A 22,110-nucleotide genomic window follows, 5' to 3' on the forward strand; every position below is an offset into this window, starting at 1 on the left:
TATAATTACTGCTACTTTGTTTTGTAGAATCGAATAACCTTGTTGCTACATGTAACAATAATCGCGAAGCGCTCACTTAGGAGCTCACCTGTTCACTCACACCGGCGCCTTGCAACTACATTTGCTCACCACGTTCAAGAGTCCTTCAAGGTTGTTAATAGATTACAACCCCATCAAACGGTTGTTTCTCGACCACTGTTTAGAGCGATAGAGGAGCGAAAATCACCGCCCGCAGAGAAACTCTTTAACGCTACTCTTGTCAATACCTTTCTATCTAGAATAAGGCTTCTTCTATCTTTGTCCGATAGACTGTCGGATACCTTTTCCAGATAGAAATAGCCATCATATTTGCAAGTTTCCCGAAATCAACGAAAATTATATGGACAAGAAAAACGTTTGGTCTTACAAATTTCGTACTATGTTGTGGATATTCTCAGCCGTATTTTTCGGGGCTCTGATCCATTACGAAACCAGTCGAAAGGCTTTAGTCATAATATCGCTATATATATATATATATATATATATATATATATATATATATATATAGCCGTGCGGATATATACGGTTTGAAACTGTAGGCGTACTTTTCTGAGTAGGTACTTTCTTATTGAAATAAACTCAAGTTGGATAGGCACCAATGGTTAAGCAGGACTTTTATGAGTGAGACATAAATTAATTCAACGGAGTTACAGCCCGCACTTTACAAAAAAATAGATTCCGTTTAGTACAAATTTTCAAAAGGCATTATAAAACCTTGGCCCATTTTAATTGCAATGCTGATAATGCGTGTCCTTATTTACGTAGGCCACTATCATGGCGGCAAAAGGTCCCACAACGTCGCTGAAACGCTGAAGCTATAAGCATTGTAATTTTCCGAAAAGTATTCACTTTATAAACGTTCATTTCATACTCGTTGTTGTGCTCATGTTTGTCTTAGTGGTCGTTCAGCGATCGATAGTGCGCATCTCGAGCTTTTGTCCTTTGGACAAACAATTAGGACAATGGTCCAGCTAGGCAGAGAGTCTGTGTAGTTTGAGTCCGTTAGAATTAGCTAGAATAGTTAAGGATATTAAAATTTACCTGGATCTATTTAGAAGGATCTTCGTTTTTCTGACACAATATCTTGATCATTAACTGACAGCTGTGCATTAACTACAGTTTTCTGTACTATATATAAGCAACAATCTAAATATATATTAACTAATTTATATATTGTTGCCGTAATTTCAAATCGTCCACAATCGAAACAACGCTTAGTCACATGACTGCATACGATTTGTGCTTATTGTGGTCTGTACATAGAAAGAAACACTAAGCGAATCAGACTGCAGACTATTGTCAGAAGCCATTATTCTTTTCACGTGGCTTTGACATTGTTATATCTTGTCATATAATAGGAAACGCGTATTGAATTATTTATAATTTTAATGAGCTAGATTAATTGGCTAGTCACGAAGACGCGCACGTCTTCGAAAGATATATTTAAAAAAAAATAGACGCGTAACATTCTACTACAATAACAACAATATTGGCTAGTATGTAGCCTATTCTAGGTCGTATTTGTAACCTGCTAGCGTATATTTTGCAAAATGTGCTTCCGTTTGCTAAAAATATAGATCGCCGATTTGGACTCTCCCGTCAGCCAGAACCTCATTTGTGAAGATCGACCTTGATAGATGTATTATATAATACGTCCTGTTACGGCGTGCGCCAGTCGTATGATGAGTTCTAGATAGTTCCGTTGTTGTTTTTATATAGAGAATATATAAAGCAAGTAAGTTGCATTTGTGGCGATACTGGTACGTGAGTACAGTTTTGACTTTGGCCAACGTCGAGAAGAGAGCAAATCCTCGAAATTAAGGAACTAGGATGGAGCGATAGGCCAAGCTACAATATTTTGTTTACTCGAGGTATAGCTAATGGTCATAGTCCCGCACAGCAGCAGGTGTCTAGGTTCGTTTGGGCTTGTTCAAGATTGCTTATGGACTTTTGCCAAATCCCGTACACGCGACAGCGTGTGGACAGCAAAGCGACAATGAATCAAAGCGATTTGCACGGGGAGCAGTACCTGACAAGAAAGCATGTTATACGCAGGTCCAAGGAGATGATGTAAACCTGTACGTATCACCTTAGGAGAAGCGGTTCCTTCTGGACCGTGTCGGGTTGTCCTCTCAGTTCAAAACATCAAGGAGTCGTGCGTGTGTGACGACTACATCATTCACAACACTCGCGAAGTTTGCGCACGACTATCTAATGCACCGAGGGTCAGCTAGCATTCGCAGCAGATCTGTCTCTGCTGTAATGTGTCGAGTTGCTATGCCTGCCAGCGCTGATAGTCAGGTTCAATGCCCTTGCATGGTCCGAAACAAGGGACCCGTTTCGTATGCAGCGAGTAAACCGGCGTCTGAATGAGATAATCGTACAACTTGTGCTCAGTATGCGTAAGTGACTATATACATATATATATAAAGTATTTAGCAAATAATGAATAACTGCATCAATACAAGTGCAGGCCAAAAAATACAGGTTTTCAAAGTATAGCTACTAAAAAGCAATTCAAATTATCCGCTTCCTTCAAAGGACAACGGCTTGAACAGTTCTGGAATATCTGGTTATTGGCATTTTTACCATCGAAACAGGCCAAACGTATAGCAGTTGAACACGCATGGTAGGACATTCCGTCAGAACACCCTAAACTTCAGTGTAAGTCCAACATGAGCCGGTTCTATGAATCTCCTTATTATCAGAGGATTTTCTATCGAAACCTAGATAAGTCACTCAACTCTACAGCATCTTACGACTTATCCAAGGATTTTCTTGCAAGTCCTGACAAAACCTCACATGTTGCTTAACAGGAGGTGTGAAGACACCTTGCACCAATGATCCTTGGTTGATGCCCTCTCTGTTGTTTTGTGGCGCTCATCGAACGTGCGATTTTACATAATTTTTTTCTGCCGACTCGTGTGTACCGTACCCCACGAAGTGTTCCTTCTTTTGTTGTTCGATTGTTCGCTTTGCGCATATCAGTGATCTTTACTAAATAAGAAGATTGATCATAAAGGGCAAAATAAATGCTGCCGTTTCACCCTGCGTTAGTAAACCAAAAGTCGGACGTAAACAGAGTAAAATTTGCAGTTCGCGGCGATAAAACGCTGCCGCTTGGGGTTAGCATTTGCTTTTCGTATAAACTTCGTGTTGAAGATATGAGTTAATCGTGGTGGCGCTCACTCAGCATGTGTCGCACTAGCTAGATATAAACTTTGTTGTTGACAAAGGAAACTTTTGATTAATTTATAAGAAACTCGGAGAAAGTTGCCCAGTTGCAGATGGTAAGGTCAGTGGGTCCACGAAGCGGACTAATAAGGCCAGATTATCACTATGGTATGACTTCAATGCCATGCCGTGAACAACCTGGCCTATGGTCGGAAATTCTTGCGATGCATTTAGAAACAAAAATTGCATCTTTATCCTTAGAGAATAAATACAGCTAACTTTAAGATATCTATGAAAGCACATGCAAACTATCTCAGAGAGAGCGTTTGGATAACGTTACCTTAATGTATAACGAATACTAAACCCTTTGGCCTGAGTTGAAGTAGGAAGTGATGTAGAGAAACTTGCGTTTGCTTTCTATTTTGAACATACTTCAATGGAGTACTTTCAGACGACCCTAAACAAATTTACCAAGTGTTCTTCAAAACGTCCGCACTTAAGAGCTCTAAGAACCTGGAAAAGTTAATACTGATATTGCAACAAAGCAAGTGCAATCGTCTTTGCCCCCCAGAGAGGTTCCTAGATGCAGTTACTCTTGCAGGTGACTGTTGTTACAACTGTAATAGGTCAGACGCACGTGAATCGATTATGTCCTACCTTAACAAATTAACTTCTTCAACCAACCGCATTGGATCGAAGTTTGTTAAACGTAGAACGTTTGATGAGACGTATACTCTCAGAAATGGCTCTAAACATTTTCAGTTATTTAACAATAAGTTCATAAAAGGCACAAATACCGAATATCATGCTAATCGTATATAAGTGATGATGCTGTTTCTAGCTACTTACAAATTCATTATCAGGTTTATAGTTCTAATCAATCCGGAAGCCTTTAGTAGAAAAAAAAAACCTGCTTGATACCAATCATCTGAGCAGTAGTCTCAACTGACATGAAGATGCATCGGACTGCTAGGGTGTTGTTGTATATAACTCTGTTCTTTATCTAATCCATTGGTTTAATGTCAAAAATTCTTCTTGGATATAACACACTCTACCGCGTGTGTGTTATTCAGATTAGCTTATACTCCCTACGTCAAACTTTGTTTTTGAGGAATATGTCTTCATTTCGTGTTTAGCTTTGCTCTCCGTCCAGGAACTCCGCGAAATTCACGACAGGCAAACCTTCTACCATCAGTCGCGATTCCATATATTCTAGGGGTACACACAAACCTAGCTTCTGGTTAATCTTTAGAATGGCGTTATGCAGCATTGCATACCCTAAAACTATCTATATTGAATTGATTCGTCGAAAGGATTGTCCAATACGTGTCGTTATCCTTTAGAGCTTTCGAGAGTATTGCATTTGAAGCATTCTCAAAGCTGGTACGGGCTTAAGCCCCGCGGTGGCTTTTTCACTGCAATCCAGATTCATCGACGTAAGAAAAATCCGTATGATTGAATCGCTACACCTAGTACACAGCTGGGAAAGTATTAGATTGAAAGCCTGGGGACGTTCACGTTGTGTTTCATTCGTATAGCAAAAGCAAGTCGAGCAAAAACGGGCAAACGCGATGACGAATTGGTGTGTATACATAGGCACAAAGACTTCTCACGAGATCAGAAAAAAGCTTTCAATGTCGACGTTCGCCTTATTCAATTGTTGCTTACCCAGGCAGGCTCGGGGGACGGGGGGTTTATTTTGCGTCTTGTTTAGGGAAAAGGCGCATTGTGTAAGTACGGACAAACTGGGAGATCACTTTTATCGATGTCTATGAATCGTATATACTTTTTGCAGGATCGTATTTATTCAAGCTGTATGCGTTATTGCGCTGTTTCTGTTGAAATGAGACTAATTCCGTGTTGGCCTATCATTTTCATAAACAACTGTGTTGGCCTTTTTTGATTCAGGCCCTCAACAAGGCGCCACAGCGATGGGTAGGGGAGATATGACGCTATGAGAAGCAATCCAGATAATCTCGGCAAAAATGGACAGCCCCCTAAAACGAAATTTAGACGGCGACTTTCAGTACTGTTACTTAGCGCCTGTTTGCTTCTCATGGCCCGTATTTGCTGTGCTTAGATTAGACGTTCAGTCCGAACCGTAGTTAAAGAAAACTTGGGATCTACGAACTGTCACATGTAACTATTCGTAAGAATCGATCCTTTCATATTTTTCTCTCGCTTTGTACGGTCAACGTATAGGCGGAAGGACTATGCTTACTCGATCTCTACTCTATAGGCGCGTGCCGCAGGTAAAGCACGTTCCGTTTGATCCTCCTGGTAACTGCCAACTTGCAATAACGGGGATCTTGCCTGCTCCTTTAGTGTCCAAAAATATTAGTTTGTATGGCGGTACCCTGTCCTATGTCTGACAACGTCACTTTAACAACTGCGTTCAGCCCTACCTTTACTCATCGATACGTGCAGTGCTAGTGCTACTATTAGTAATAGCATTTATGACTGTGACAGCCGCTCGGGCAGTTCAGTCACTTGTTATGTCGACGTTGACAGAACTCCGTTGGAGGCAGCGAGGCGACATTTCCTTGCATCCTCGAGTTTGCTACAGCCCCTTCTACAACTACTATTAAACTTGCATATATTGTCTACAGAGACTGGCAGAGCTGCATTTGGGCTGACGTAGACGGATATAGTTCAGCGACAGTTGCTACGGGGAACAGCGAAGCAGTCTGTCGAGTTTCTCTTCTTTATACACCTCCTTGGTGGCATTTTAATGGGAGGTTAACGTCACACCTCTGGTGTATCCTTGGTGTGCCCACTCAGCCGAGCTGGGTTTGAGCGGGCCAGCGGAGTGAGCCAGGAAAACGTTCGAATGAACGAACAACATCATGACCTTAGTACTGTGATAGAAATAGATGTTACTGGATGTAACCGAACCAGTACTCGATCAACTGCTGCTGCGTGTGTCGACTGCTCTAGACCGACCTTACTATCCCGGACCTTGATTTCGGAACAACGTTAGAAATTGGAGTTGAGTTGAGAAGCCCGGGTCGTTCATAAAACGGGCTGTCGATAGTTGAATAGCGATTAATTCTTTATAGCCGGCTTTGTTTGGCTTCATGGAAGGTATCGCTTGCCGTCTTACACTGAAGGTTAAAACAAGTATCCAGGCGTCATCACACAGAACGAAAACGGCATAACTGCATTGCATGTGAAAGCAGTATTTGTTTATTACCACTTGATCACGTTGCCGCGCCAAGAAGACCCCCCCCCGGGCTGTTCAAATGTTCTATAATGGCAAGAAACCGTCAGCTTGGGAGACAACCAGCCAGACCGTAGCGAGACACATCTGTAGAGATACTGCAATTGTGCTGCTCTGAGTGATCACCAAAGGACTTCATGCGCCAATGAGTTTATTATGGACACCGTAGCAGTACTCTTGTCAACGGTACGCCAGCGTTGCAGGGTTTTCTATTATTACCTAATATTGCTATAGCGTTGTACATAAAAAAACGACTGCGGGCTTTAGCTTAGGCGTTCTCATGAGTCTGGTACTTTTCACCGAAAGGCTGGTTGGCGCACCAGATATCGAACTGGACCATATTTCAATCTAAGCTCTACACCTGTCCCAATTAGTGTCGTTCTCACGCTGGTCTACTTACTCTTTCCACGTCCATATCCCTGGATACTTGACACGGAGAACAGCGTCAAGTTTTTTTTTTCATCAATTTCATTACACAACAGTTTCGAGCTGTGCACCGTATACGATTCCAGGTTCCACCTCCAGTTGATTCAATGTGAGCCAGCCAGCCAGCCAGCCAGCCAGCCAGACGGACAGGGCAAAACACGTTGAAGGCTCTGGAGAAGCCGTGTCGTTCAATGATGGTTCTATTGTGAAGTCAATTTCTGTAAACGTCGGATTCAGAGCTCGACAATTAGCTTTATCCATACGTACCTCGAGAAGCTGTAGCTATGACAGTGGCGACCTTTCCTTTTTGTTGGAATAAACATTAAGCCTTAAAAATGTTGTTTAAAGTCTCCATCGTCAAACGCTATCAACAGCCTGCATGTGGCTTAGCATACCGTAAACCATTGAAAAATGGCGACACTCAGAAGCCAAGGCTCCCGGATGCCGGGGTAATATTTAGCTTGCTCTAACGGTGAACCGCCTATTTGTTTGTCACCTATTTGTTATACCTTTATATTGACGATAATAGCAGAGAATTGAAAAAATTACTCAATTAATTCATTGTGTGCAGTGCATATTAGTTATTTTTGTTCATAGGACACGAGCTTTTTCGTAACGTAGGTGCTTCAGTCTCATCGTGAACGAGCAAGCGGCCAAAAATTTATCAATTTCTCTGCTAGCATGAAGCTTGTAGCAAATGAACTTATCATCGGGAAGCATGGATTCTCGTTGGCTAGACGTATAGCTCGCTTTCTTTGTCGTTCTTTTTGCGGTCGACCTAAATTTGATAATTGTTACTGCTTCGAGCAGATACAGCCCAGGATCACCTACGCAGGTGCCAATCCCTACCCAATCGAATTTTTGTTCGGCTCGGCTGTATCAATATTCTATACAGGTTTTCCAAATATGATAATGTAGAAGTAGGTTATCCACTGACTGACTGTTCTAATTAGAATAGCTTTTACGTTGTATGCGCATATTCATTTTGTTCAATATACCTCCAGTGATGCTGATAATTACATAGCGAGCGAAACCTATTGCAATTATCCGCCTCTAGGCTTGGGCAGAACACGTCTTCACCGAACGGATTGCTGCATGTCAGACGCATGATGGCGAACATCTGAAAGCGTCCTACTTCAGTCGAGGCTTCTGCTCGAAGCGAAGAATTTAACCTCGGCTTGTACTATCAATAGTCAATAAAATTACGGTTTATTTTTAGAATGTAACGCTTTTATTTCTAGCGTGCTCCTCTACGAGGCTAAAGTGGGATGGGGCTATGTAACGCTGAATGTTTCACGTAAATTTCTCGTTTACCGGTAAGTAAATTCGTAATTCCTTCTACACTCCGAATTGTCAACAACTAGCGTAAAGGGCATCAATGATCTGAACGAAAACACAAGATGGTGAACACGACGTGTCCGATGAAAATCAATTTTATGGCGAAAGATGTAAAGAACGTCTCTATAATCTCTAATTTAAGCTAAGAAGAGCTCAGTCTTTTTGGATAATGTCCTCGAGAACGGCTGAAAATTCGTAGAACATCCAAGTGCGAAACTTACTTTGTCCTTCGTGCTTTACACCATAAAAACCTAATCAGATTTTCGAGTCATAATTACTTTTAGCATCGAGCCGACCTTGACGTTTTTCTACCAGCACCGTTCTAAATTTCCGTAAAGTATGAATATTTTAATTTTACTCAACCGCTTGGCTCCTCGACCAATCTAACATTTGCATTACATATTGAAACTTAAGGTTTGTAAAAACAATGGAATAACTGCAATAGGATAACCGAGCACAACGACGGCTTAATTGCAATGAGAACATATAATTAATAATACAGGAGCAGATGGCAATTAGCAAAGGAGCACAGGATGACAGGAACACACCAGTACAATATCTAAATCATGGTAACTAACAATCTAATTATAGGACGTCCTACGTAACAGTAGTGAAATTCCTAAACAATGGAAAAATACTCTGAAATAATGGTTTTATTGAATCTTTAAATGAAATTTAAGTTTAATGAACGCAACAAAATAACTACAATTTAGTCAAACTATTTGGTGGCCTATAGGAGAACTGAAGCAGGACAATGTAGAAGGTAGTTAAGTTATTCGAACGGGATGATAGTAACGTGGGGTGGTAAAACTCGTACTCACCTACCGCGTTTAGGCCGAAACAAGCAAATCAGTGTTGGGTAGCGTCCTCTGTGCGTGTCTAATATGGATGAGAAATCAATGAGTAAGGTGCACGAGTATCTCAGTCCTGATATTAAAATATAATTAGTCTTTAAGTCAATCAACGCCTTCGAAGCCAGTTAAAGGCTGCAATAAGAACGTTGCATCTAACCGACCAATGAAATAAAACAACGCTATTGACATTGTCTCTCGCCTACTTTGTGTCTCTACTTTTCATTCCATATTGATGACGTTCAGCAAGCTAAACGTTATTAAAATAAAATATAAGACATAAGAAAGTGACGACTAGGAACTTAGAACATAGAAGCCCAGATCTTGTTTTGTTACTTCCATACGAAACGTTAGAGTATTGATGTATATTAATCGTATTCAATAGCTACAGTTTCTCAAGGTAAATATTGAGCCAATGATTTACCCTTTCGTCTTTTTCTACTTAGGATCACACCGAAGTCATTGAAGAAATGTTTGTACCCGTTCCTCATTGAGTCTTTCAAACGGTACTTTACATTAATTCAAAGGAAGCCGTATTCTCCTAATACAGTGATTTTTTTTTATCTCGATATTTATGTTTCAATAATGATGATATTTATTTAGATTTCAAAGTGTATTTAAGTTGGCTTTACGAATGATTATGCTCAGATTACGGGAATCAACCTTAAAGTTAATAAAAAGCTACAAAAGTTGACGTTAGGATGGAATTTTTGAAGTTCCATTTTTTTTTACGGCTTTGCGCATACGAAACGACAGTCCAATCGGTTATTTAGTAATTTTAATGAAAAAAATAATAGCTCTAATATATCCAGCAATGTACTTTTTAATATCGTATATATAATACATATCCATCATGACTAATAGCACAGTTAACATGCTCCATATTGAAGAATCTTTCCAAATAAAGAAACAACAACCAGACGGGCACTCAAAAGATGCCGAAACGATTCATATTGTGGAAGCCTTTTCCCGACAGTTTTAGTAGCCGATATTGTTCCCAAAAAAATCAGAAAGTTTTATTACAGCAGGTCGAAGATAGTTTTAATGACAACTTCTGAAAGACGTATTACGCTTTCAAGCTCACCGCCAACTATGCGTTTTGAGGGGCAAGAAACATTGTTTAATGCTTCTCGTTTGTCACCATCGTCAACAGCCACTAATAATCGTACTACGTAATCAAGATATTTACGGTGATATCGACATTTTTTTCTTGGTAGGTAGGCCTTGACAATAGTAGAAGTTACAAAAAATTATTAGGATCGGGTCAAAACAAGTCTGCAAACACAGTTCTCATATATTGTTTTTTAGGGAAGTTATACGTAGTTATTCCAACAAATTCACTTTCGAATATCCATTTGACTACCTGATCGCAGAGAATGCAAAGGCTAACAGTGATACGCTACGCCAACTGTCAAAGGACCTAGGTTAGCAGCGTGAAGGACGAAGTCATTAACGAAGACAAATGCTATTGCATGACCGATAAACGAAGCACTAAAGATTTGTGTACAGAAAAGGGGCTGTCAAAGTAAATATGTATCAGTCTGAAGTGTATTTAAACAGAGTTATGACTGAGGAACGAATGACCGCATGTGCACACCTAGATTGGTGAACTATTATTATCTTTACCTGGCTCTTGCGGGTTTACTCTGCTTAGGTTACAGTCAGTGTGTGAAAATACCCTCTCTCCTGACTTTTTGGTACTGTTTACCCATATGATATTGTTGTTGTTTAAAATCGCCGGCATCTTGGTTAACTTTTTCTCTTACTTAATAACGTTTACATCCGGTCTGCAAAGATTGAAAATAAAAAACAAAGACCAAGGTTCCCCGCCGACTTTCGATTCACCGATGAACCTCGGCTGCCCCTACGGGAAAACTACCGGATGCACAAATCTACTTCAAATGAAGAGATACGGTTTCCTTAACTTCGTCTTTGACCTCCATCACCATAACATCGACTGAATCACGGCGCCTTTGGTCAGAGCGATAGAAAAAGATTTCCTGTAGCTTCTATTGGTCCCATGAGATAGCTATCGCGTTTTCCTTTACGTCTTACTCATAGCTTGAGGCTACTTAACTGAGTCAAGAGTAAGAGATTTTTCAAACGCCTTTTTCCGCGGTAGTTCAAACCTTGTAATTGAATTCAAAACATGTTACGCCCTCGATACCAATAAAAGTAAATCATTGCAGCTAGGCTACATTGATTTTACATGGCTAATATTTTCGAGTTTTGCCGAAACAACAACAACCGTTCGAATGATCTAGTTCGCTTCTGGGGCTGTTCCTTTGCACGTAATTCGGTTTATAAGACTTCCGGATCGGCCAAAGTATGGAAGACACGAAGTCACCCGGCATGGTTTTTAGCTTCGTTCTTTTTACAGGAGTCTCTCTTGATTTCTTTGCCCCGCTCCTCCCCTTTTGTTCGCCCGGGCCGGCTTTCCCCATTTCCGAATCGAGCACACGACAGCTGTTGCTCTCAGTTGGTTTCTTGCCATCCACGGGTGTCCCCACGGTTGCTAGCAATTGGTCCAAATAGCTTTGCTTTGAGAATTGCCGTTATAAAGCTAGGCTATACCCGGTTTAAATTGTATGTGTCTACACAGCAAAAGCGTATACACATTAACACGGCAAGGGCCATATTGGAGCACATATTTTTTTTTGGAACAATTAGACTTCGATGAATTCGGGGGTGTCACAGCTGGTTAGGTCTTGCGTCAATGCGTATTTTTACCCCTTACAACCGCTCTCATGGCGATCCCACAATAGCCGTCGATGGGGAAGTCTCTTCCGCCGCAGTGACCACTGCCAACTCGACCAACAAGCTAGGTGTCTCTTCTTTCTCTCAACGCAATATAAAACAACGACAACAATGAGACAACAAGCAACTATCGAGTTCAGTTTTGGTTCTTGGCAAAGCCTACAGCCTCTATCTACCAGTATCTCGCAAGACTCAGAGAGCGTAAGGCCTCGTAGATATGCGACTGTTAACCAACTTTAGGACATAATGGCGAGGCAACGCGTACCCAACGTCGCGGCTACCTGCTCGAGGAACCAGTACAAGCACATTGTTGCCGCTTTAATTAGCATAATACAATTATGCTAAGTAAGTTTAGTGTCATAATTTATCAGTTGGTGTTTTGACCACACATAATAAACTATATAAAAAAAACATCAACCGAACCCCAACGCTTGATTTAACCGAATACAATAGTCGCGTATTGATTTTCTACTAACAAACAATCACCGATGTTTCGAAAGCATCTACTGACATTGCTCTGCCCGTCTCATCTGGTACAAATGAAAAAAAAAAACGTTTGGACTGTCTAGTGCACGCTGGGTCACCGCTGTGTTCACTGCATCAATAGCTAAAAAGGTTTTACTGCTAATCTCTATGAGTCGGCTCTGTGCGATGTGCAGGTGGTAATGGAAGGGGTCAGAATCGCAGTAGTATTACGGAACCGAAACTTGTCATTATTGCCAGCGAAAAGTAATCAAATCAGATTTTCGAATGTCGGTTTCAGAATGCACACAAAAGCCTATGAAACTACAACACATGATCAGATTTTAGAAACATTTTTCGCTTGAGACCTGCCATTTATGTGTAGGAAGATACATACAACATATTATTTGTACGGAATCAATGTCGACCTGTGAACCCGCAGAAGTACATCCACACGCTTAAGCATACCTGCGCCACGCTTGCGTCGCAAGCTTTCAGCGAAATAATAAAAGTAGTGAGCTTTTTTATCGCAGAGAGCTTGTATTTTTTTGAAGAGATGGACGCATGCCTCGTGTCGTCGTTTTCCCTGGCACAAGGGAGTTCTCTAAACAACCAACTATAACTAGCATCCTACAGTTCTTTCGAATTTGCTTCTAGTCGCTGTAGCGTGTATAGACCAGATTCAAAGTGAGGCAGTTTTTTAATTATTAGTTACTAATTAGGTTCGATGAACTTGACTGTTAGACCGATTTATATGTTAGTTAGAAAAAAAAATGACGACGCTTTTCATTTTTCACACTTCTTGCAATTAACTATGAATGATCTATTTGTAAATCTAGAGAGTAGTACCGTCACCATATTATTTGATTTACCGAATCAATCAGCCCCGACATCTCTGTCGTTGCATTGTACTATCGGCCGTGCAATCAAACTAGCATAATTTCCTTGAGTGAGGAAGTATTATAAAGAGCGAAAAACACGGAACATTTATTTATTTAGACGGAATAAGGTTTAGTATGGATCTCTGTCTTGTTCAACAATTCCATTTCGTAAACTAACAACAATCGCAGGCTCAACATTGGAGGTAGGTACCGGAATCTCGAATGATCACATATCGTTGTTTTAACATCATATGCCCACGACATCGCATTATATAACTGTTACTAGACATAGACATTAGAAGCTAGTAGGATTATTTTTTGTACATTATTGTAGGTCGTTATTCATCTTCGCCTGTAAACTGCGCACACGATGTAACCTATATAAAGGTCGTAAAAGACTTAGGCACGCATGCAGTAAAGTAAGAGGTAGCGTTACAAATATATATATATGGCTATGATCTCCAGAAAAAATACTGGCTCTTACTTCGTTCAACTTCTGTATATTAACAGCGGAACGCCATATATCTCATATAAAGCAGCTAAGCTTAGGTATTGTAATTTTAGGCTCGACGTTTCGGTAATTTTTTATTGAGCAAACCCTTTTGCTAGGATACGACAATATGACATTGTACCAAATACGTATAATGTCATACTGTGATGTCCTTATCCGGGTTCTCAGACAGGGAGTTTACTAAATAGTAAATAACTAAGATGTCAAACTTGAATTGCTATACATAAGTTTAATTGCTTCGTATATAATGCATAGCGCTCTGGCATTGCATAATCAGTCCTACTCACATAGTTGATTTCTACAGTATTTAGGCGTACAGCACCTTCTGAGAGACTCGCTTTAAATAACCACAATAAATTGCCAGAAACGGTAGCACTACTCTCAAAGAACCTTTGTGACATGGCGTAAACGAGATTTTCCTGGTTTACCCATTTCCCAATCTTGTACGTGAAGGGCACGGCCGGAAATTAAATCGATTTTCGGACACAGCTAGCCCGCCACGACTTTTGGTTCCGCTGGGAAGCCCCAAAAAAATAGCAACGACAACAACATGAGGTTGCAACAGGAAAAAGGCTTAATAATGCTAATAATACTACTTTTAATAATCGAATTTAACGGAACAAATGGCGAGTACAAATTTTGTTGCTATCTAATTCACTTTAAATTACGAGTGATAATTAAGCTTTGAGCGTATAGGCATATTTGCATATCTAGACGGAATGTACGTTGCTAAGTGGGTTGAAACCAACATTGGATGTTCCTTTGCTCAATCCAGGACATACTTAAGGTAAGGCGATAAGGCCCGGCATTGTAATCAAGCTTTTCATCGTCGTGCCAACTGTTCACGAATCTCTTGAAGAACCCGAGATAGCGGACTCCATTCATTGTTTCATTTACGGCGAGCATCTCACATCAGCACACACGACCTATGATGTCCACTACAAGTGGTACCATCACCTTACCTCCGAATTTACTCGACACTGCCGTTTCTCGAACTCAATCTCCTTCTAGAGCCATTGTCTTGCCTGGTTTCTCTAATGGAAAAGGTTAGCCTACACCTTGTCTACGCAGACTCTATGTTCAAAGTGGGTTTTCTATTAATTACATTTCTGCAAATTGCACATGGAATACACCACGTGTATTTCTACGCGGCCTGGAGTGAATTTGAAAGACCCTTTTTTAACTCAGTTTCCCTATTTGCAGTAGTTGAATTAAATCTCTTATAAACATTACTTGCGAAATGCCAATTTTAGGCAACAGGGTTCTTAGACTTCACGCTCTGCTTTCGTAGAAAGTCTTATTGGCTGCGGCAATGCGTCCTTCGGGTGTCGATATATAGTCATGCCTAGCTGGCCTTCAATTTTTCAGCGTCGATTTTTGAAACGACTTCACCATTTACGCTATATGTTTTCGCTTAATGTCCCTTGCCTAATGTCTTCATCAATCTTCGATAAATTCCCACATTACTGTGGCCTTCGAAAAACAGAAATTTCACCACTGAATGCAAATGCTTTTAATTGAAAGATATTTTTCTTTTTGAATTTATTTTTCTGAATTTAATTCAACCGATTTTTCATCCATAGATTTCTAGAAGACTCTACATGCCAGCCGGATTTCATCTATTGGCATTGCGAAGTTAAGAACTTATTCGATTTCAAAGTTCGCCGAATTTGCATGTGACAATTTTTATATTAGGTTGGAATGAAAATCACCAAGCTTTTTTACAGAATAAAAAACACCACATTTTTTTACTCATGTAACAGAAACTTATTATGTTTTGCATCTTTTTTCATTATACATAACTTTCGGCCATTTTCCACCAGTGATGTATGCGGTCTTGCCAAGAGGCAGTAGGTTTCCTCCCAAAGCTTTGTGAAGTTTTTTTTCTCTTGCATAGCTAGGTTGACTCGATGCCATTTGGCTAAACAGATGTGCCGATTATCTGTCTAGTTCGTAGAAAGCAATTTCCAGTAAATCAAGCCCTCGAAGTTCCATTAAGCGCAAAGTATACCTTTTTGTGGGTAAAGATTTGGCTTTGTGGGACTCCGGGCTTTGGCTTTCCTCTCGGATCCACCCATACCAATCATGGACGCGGGTTGATGTACGGACAACACTTCTCATCACCGGCGACAACTCTGTAAATAAAACGGTCCTTGTAACCGCGTGATGTTCAATATCAATCGAGATGTTGAGATGTAGCGTTAAGTCGTGACTCCTCGTTCCATTCGGAAAATTCATGTGGTACCCAACCTTCTGTGTAAACAAAAAGGACTTAAAGTGGTTAACAACGGTTGTATGTCTGCAACCCATCTTGGCTAATTTCCAAGTTGTTTGTCGGCCGTCTTCCCTCAAAAATCCTTTCACATTATCTACCAGCTCAAGGGGCATTCTTTAGGCCTAACATATTATTTTCAGACTTGGCAAACCACTTTTGGGCAGTTCTTGTAGCACCAGCGCCATTACCGTATACAACGCAAATAGCCTGGGCTGTTTCGGCAGCGTTTTGGCCTTAACGAAATGCATAGTTTAAGATTTAATGAAAAATGTGTTTTTCTTCCATCTGGAGCATACATTTTTGGGAAATCCTTTTGAGTCGAAGTTGTACACTTTCAATGTCTAGGTCTGGATGAATGCAGATTATAGTATACTATAGCTAATAGCAGCTTCATTGGAAATTTTCTAGGAGCTATATATTGACCGCACAGGCTGACTAGTTCCAATAAAATCCTGCTTCGAATGCTGATTCAACTGCTGTTTCAAGTCCCGATAGTCGACGTATACTACGCTTTGTAAATTTTTTCATGCTGCTTTAACTGGTATATCATAAATTAACTGTCTGAAGTTTTACGTCGGACACCTGAGCTGTTAGACATTGCTTCGGAAGGTTGGTTTCTTCCAACATGAAATGAGGTGAAATCGTAGCTGCTATGGTGTACAAAGCGTACACAGCGTTATTTGCTTACGGGTGATGTCTACATCTACCTTTCCAGAAGAAAGCATGTGTGATAAATGGCTGCTAGTGCTGATGGTGAGTGAACGGCGGAATGATATTGGCTAGTCTTCTCCATAAAGATGCGCAGTCAGTGTTGATATCCGCCATCGTTCTTTTGAAGGAGGCAGCAACCAACTCGGAGGACAAGATTTGTCCATCAAACGAAACGCATCGGCCATCAAAACGAAGTCAGCGAATATATGCTGATTTGGCAGAAAGGCGTAAGTAAACACTTTTTCATTGTTAGTGCAATTGGCATTTATAAAATCTTTCGAACTGTTTCCTCATGTATGTGTCTTTTGAACAATTTTATATCAAACGTTTTATTATATAGCATAGCATATCAAAACTAGGCTATCATATTATACACGCCAGTATAAAACAATTTTAGACATATTTACATATAAATATGCTTGAAGCCTTTCATTATGATATAATTTTCATTTAAGGCATCCAACCTGAGATATAATCCTAGGAAAAACTAGGAATTTACGTTTTTTTTTACAAATCTACAAAGAGCTTCCTTACATGTGTGTAATCCTCGAAAGCTGGTTGCTCGATTTAGCACTTATCTAGATCGTATATTTATGTTCGTTTGTGAGATCTATATAAAAGAGTCCGAGACATCTTTAAGCAGTTGTTCACCTGAAGCTCCAGGGGCAAGGCAGGACAGGGGAGGGCGTACAACACTTTTCATGTCATCATCGATCTCCCTCACGGCGACGGATACGGTGTATGACGACATGACACTGTACAGTCACTTATGCTCTATGGCATCGTCCCATGCTCCTTTCTGGCTACTGTTTCAAATGTTCTAATCTCTCCCTGCGAACAGAGACGAATTGTCTCTACCCCGTAGAGGGAAGTTAACAACGCGACAGAGTACGTCAAGCGCTGAGGACACCAACCTAACAAAGAAAAACACGTACTTATAAACTGAGTTTATATAACTCAGTTGTTAGAGTAAATAGTTGAAAGTACTAAAATGTTCACATTGGCTGAAACGCTTAGTTTTTCTAGTGCACCTCAATACTTCGTTAATCTATTGTGATGAAACTAACAATTATCCATCTATAGTAGCTTGTTGCGGGGAATTTGTGCTGACGTAGGTCCTCGTCTATTAAAAAAATTAAGCAACACTACGCACTTGCTAATAATAGAAAGTTCATAAGGTATAATACAAGTTGTTCATCAAGTATTTCTCTTGCTCGATAAGCGCTTTAAATCACCATCTTTACTTTTCTAGTTTCATAGTGCGAGGTAACCGTAACTGCCTTATCATTTGTATCACTGAAAACATGTAGTTTATTGTTGTATTTCAATCATTACTACTTGCTGCTGAGTAATAGAGATATACCATACTGTATTCACTCCAGTTTACTACCTATATATTTACCAGCTTGCATTCTATGCTATTATTTGTAACAACAGATGCATTCGCATCGTTTATTTTTTTACACAGAACTTAGATTAACAATAGCCATACTAAAAAAGCATTACTTGCGACACAGATAGTTTCAAGGGCTCTTAGTGAAATTTCACAACCTGAAAGACGCTTTCCAATTTGTTCCAAAGCATCACCCAATGAACAATGAAAATGAAGAGTAGTATACATTATCTAAGGCTTGGGGTAAAGTTCCACCTTAAAAGAAAGCATCTTTTAACTTACCTTTTGTCCGTGAACAGATCAGCGGAAAACCAATCATATATAGAACCAGGCCTCACCGAATCAAAGAAAATAAATGGGCATTCAGTTTCGTTAAATATGCGTCTTTTTTTTAAATAAATAAACTTTAGGCGCTAAATGATCATCTTTCAAACCAAAATATTATACATTTACTTCCAAAAAAACTAAAAAAGGTACCTTTGGGTACTATGTGGGAGAAAATACTTCTGCATCATATCACAGCTTAGATGTATGTTCCTACGTTGCTGAATCGGTTATTTATTGATTTAGATTAGATTAGACATAGTACAGGGCATATTTGCCATTACCATTAACGTATGCCGAACTCAGCACGATCGTTTAATGACACAATCCTATTCATTACCTTAAAAACCATTAAAGCGCCATCAAAATCCGTATTTGAAGTTAGTTTTTTAGATAGCGCTAAATTGGGAATTACTGAATTAATGTAGCGCGCACAAACATGTCTATATGCTATGCTCGAACATGATCTTTTAATGAACAACTCATTAAAAATTTTTAGACAAAATGGTCAAAAATTGTCTCAATTTGACATGATTTGTTGTGTGAGTAATCCCTTGTTGAAGTTTTACATTGTTGTTGCGAGTTAAATAATGTTGGGAAGCAATTTTTAGCCTACTGCGAAAGTAAAGCAGTCTTTTAACACTTAAATATTTAAAACTATGGTAACATCACGTAGTTGACAAGTTGTTAAACGTTCATCTTTCCTACATTTTTAAACCTATATTTAAAAAAAATTCAAAATAAGTTTTTAACGTTTGCAAGCTAACTTTAACGAAATATAACCTTTTTGGAACTAACTGTCATTACTGAAAAGAGACTTATTCAGAAAAATTAGAAATCAGAAACCGCGCCCCTTGCTAGAATTTTTATTTTGCCATCCGCTTATTTAGGAGTGTTTGGATGCCAAGTTTCGGACGTCACTTGTTTGGGCACACATCTGCACAATACGTATACATAAAGTACAATTATTTTTTTTTACTTACGCAATTGAACTTTTATTTTATAACCGTCATATTATTTTTTTGCACTTGAAAAAAATCAGTATTTCAAGACATTGCGCGCGAGTATTTGATTTCTGTAAATCGAATATGCCACCACTATGTCTATTTTGGGCAGGCTACTTATACGTTTACTCGTATCAGCTGGACGTTACGTACCTTGTAGAGCTAACCTAGTACTATCCTTGATGCAGACCGTTGTACAGTTAATTTTATCGTCTCTCTAGATGTATGTATCACAGGCAGACGCTCAATACAAAAAAGTGGAAAGCGCCTATAACTCACCACGTTATCGGTTAATCTAGACTTTGCCGGTACAGAAACATAAAAAAGTTAACTCAGATTGTTTACATTTACGACAAACTGTATCACTACGCACTTAGTTGTGGTCCTGGCTTATAGCTACCATATTCGACGTCTCGTCACACGACTTATTTGATTCTTTATAAACTCATATGCTTGTCGACTAGAACACGGCCCCTTCCTCGAGCGCATCATCATCGGGATCAAGGAAGTTTTCTCCATTATCGAAGTAGGTGTCGGCGTAATCGTCATCGACATTTTCGTCAGCGTCCTCCGCGTCGTCGCCTCCTTCTGCATCAACGTCTTCGCCGTCCTCGGCCGCATCTTCGCCTTCAAGATTTGTTTGATTCCCTACTGCAGCAGCAGCGGCTGCTTCGGATTCTTCTTTCTCGCGATCCTCAGATAACACTTTATCCAAATTGATCTCTATAAATGACGAAAACAACAGTGCATGAGGCTTAATGTGAGTGCACTGATATTCAATAAAAGCGAAACTCGTGTTTATCGTTGTCTTGTACATATCTAATTGACTTCCCTGAATCTATAAGATAAGCACATAAGCTACAAGTTACTGTGAACTTACCTTTTGCTCTAGCTGTAGCAGACTTCTTTTTAGGACGAGATGTGCACAAAACGGAGGGAAATAACTCTTTACGGTAGTTGTAACGTTTACCGGCCTGAGCTAGCGCCTCATCCAATTGATCTGAGTACCTAAAATTTCAATTAAATGAATTTAATAATAACATGTTCTTATCTACACAGCATGCATCCAAACAGACTTTAAACCCACAATGTCATACTATGCTTATAATAACAAGGTACTATCACAAAGTGCACAGACAAAATCACACAAGGAATCATATTATCGCAAAACTGTCAAAAACGAGTTTATTCGATAATATAATAGAAAAATAAATTGCAGTTCGAAAGAAGTCCGGATATGCATGTAACGAAAACAGGTTTCGACAATGTGACAAGACGTACCTTTCAATAGGCGGTTTTTCTTCCGCGACACGGATATGGAATGCGTCCTCGCGAACCTCAATTCTGACACGGTCATATATATCAGTAATCGTTGTCATTTCCTGAAATATCACTGACAATCTAGTGATTAGAACATTATTTGATGTTGAAAATGGAAACCACGATAAACGAAAAAATTACTATATGTACATGCTACTGAAAATAAATTTTAATAGCACCCCATTTTGGAATAAACTAAGATCTTATTACCTGTGTAATACTAACCTCATCAAGCGGTGCGGGTACAGGCTTAACCTTTACTGGTGGATAGAGTGGCGGAGGAGCCGTCTGGATCTGTGGCAAACTTTCACCGCGACCAAAACCTAATCGGGCGGCATCGATGGTCGATGATGGCTTTGGCTTCGAACCCATTAGTAGCACAACACGTCGGCTTAAACAGTAACAATGGGAGTAATTATTACTTAGTGGCTGCAAGAAAGTATGTCAATATATGGGACCACATACCCGCTTCTGTTTTTATGTAATTAACGAGAACAAAGTTAATTTAACCCACATACCACTGTTTTGGTATGATCTATCAAGTCCTTGCATAAGGTGGGCGTACGTAATGTTCGATAATTGCTCCTGTGAAAAGCCACCCCGTTTGGGCTGTGGTTTTGAACTTCTGTTGTTGTATGGTTTTGAGAATACTAACAAACTTTTAAATGATTGGTAGACACAGGCTGTCATAACATTAGTAGTTTATATAAATAAAACAATTACTTAGTGCATCCTGCATAAGTTATGAGTTGCCAACAATTTCACATAACTACACTTTCAGAAACAATCACAATATACAACGTAAGTCTTAATTTCTCACGCACCACAGAAGGCTACTACGAGCTAAACGATTGTCGATATATTGCGCGAATACTTAGCCTTACCATGCCTCTGTGTTTCAAGTTTTACGTCCGGTATCGCCGTTAGGATTTCCATCAGACGGCTGGTTCCCAGCCAGAAACAAAGTCGGTCTGTGCCCGGGTTCGAACCCAGATCACAGCGTGTCCCCAAGATTATCAGGCAAATACGTTACCCACCAAGCTATCACGGGGCCTAGTTAGGACAAACAAAATATATGTCGGCCGCCGTCATCTAACAGGCTCGACCTCTGGTAGTGCAAGATCCTCGTAAATATATCTTAAAATGTACTCAACTTTACAAAAAGTAGCTTCTCTTTGGCTACGCACGCCCTGTTACCATCATTTGAATGTGCTTACCTTATTTGACTTGAACGTTATTTAGTTTTGGTTCTTACTCTAAGTTGTTTGAAACAGTTACACATTTCAGCTGGTGGTGAGTTCGATTTCTCTAGTATAGCAGACGACCGGTGAGTAGGAAACTAAACAAAGCCCCTCGCTCAATTGGGAAAGTTCACTTGCACTGGGGCGGCTGGGACTCGCAAATGTCAAGAGAGTCCCAATTCT

At 39.9% G+C, this 22,110-nt stretch overlaps 1 protein-coding gene and 2 long non-coding RNA genes across 5 annotated transcripts; 1 reads left to right on the top strand and 2 right to left on the bottom strand.

Moving 5' to 3' along the window:
- Positions 1-13,495: 13,495 nt before the first annotated feature.
- LOC147756375 (uncharacterized) lies at positions 13,496-19,194 on the bottom strand. Its single transcript, XR_015323029.1, has 2 exons — positions 17,297-19,194; positions 13,496-15,794 (listed from the first exon to the last, which is right to left on the bottom strand). It is a non-coding gene; the product is annotated as an uncharacterized LOC147756375 (long non-coding RNA).
- LOC147756376 (uncharacterized) lies at positions 16,488-20,165 on the top strand. Of its 2 annotated transcripts, none has more exons than XR_015323030.1 (2): positions 16,488-16,872; positions 17,254-20,165. It is a non-coding gene; the product is annotated as an uncharacterized LOC147756376 (long non-coding RNA). The 2 variants fall into 2 exon arrangements; XR_015323031.1 differs by having other exon boundaries at positions 17,267-20,165.
- On the bottom strand, positions 19,328-22,058 carry Polr3G (RNA polymerase III subunit G). Of its 2 annotated transcripts, XM_086982582.1 has the most exons (6): positions 21,904-22,053; positions 21,571-21,739; positions 20,912-21,077; positions 20,648-20,748; positions 20,247-20,374; positions 19,328-20,089 (listed from the first exon to the last, which is right to left on the bottom strand). In XM_086982582.1, the coding sequence occupies exons 3-6, from the start codon at positions 21,056-21,058 to the stop codon at positions 19,827-19,829; spliced, it is 639 nt and encodes a 212-aa protein (XP_086838708.1). In that variant the 5' UTR covers positions 21,059-21,077; positions 21,571-21,739; positions 21,904-22,053; the 3' UTR covers positions 19,328-19,826. The 2 variants fall into 2 exon arrangements, with proteins under 2 accessions (XP_086838708.1, XP_022652858.1); XM_022797123.2 differs by lacking the exon at positions 21,571-21,739 and having other exon boundaries at positions 21,904-22,058.
- Positions 22,059-22,110: the final 52 nt, after the last annotated feature.

Source organism: Varroa destructor, unplaced genomic scaffold (assembly GCF_002443255.2).
Source record: "Varroa destructor unplaced genomic scaffold, Vdes_3.0 BEIS01000003.1, whole genome shotgun sequence".
Taxonomy (NCBI): Eukaryota; Metazoa; Arthropoda; class Arachnida; order Mesostigmata; family Varroidae; genus Varroa; species Varroa destructor.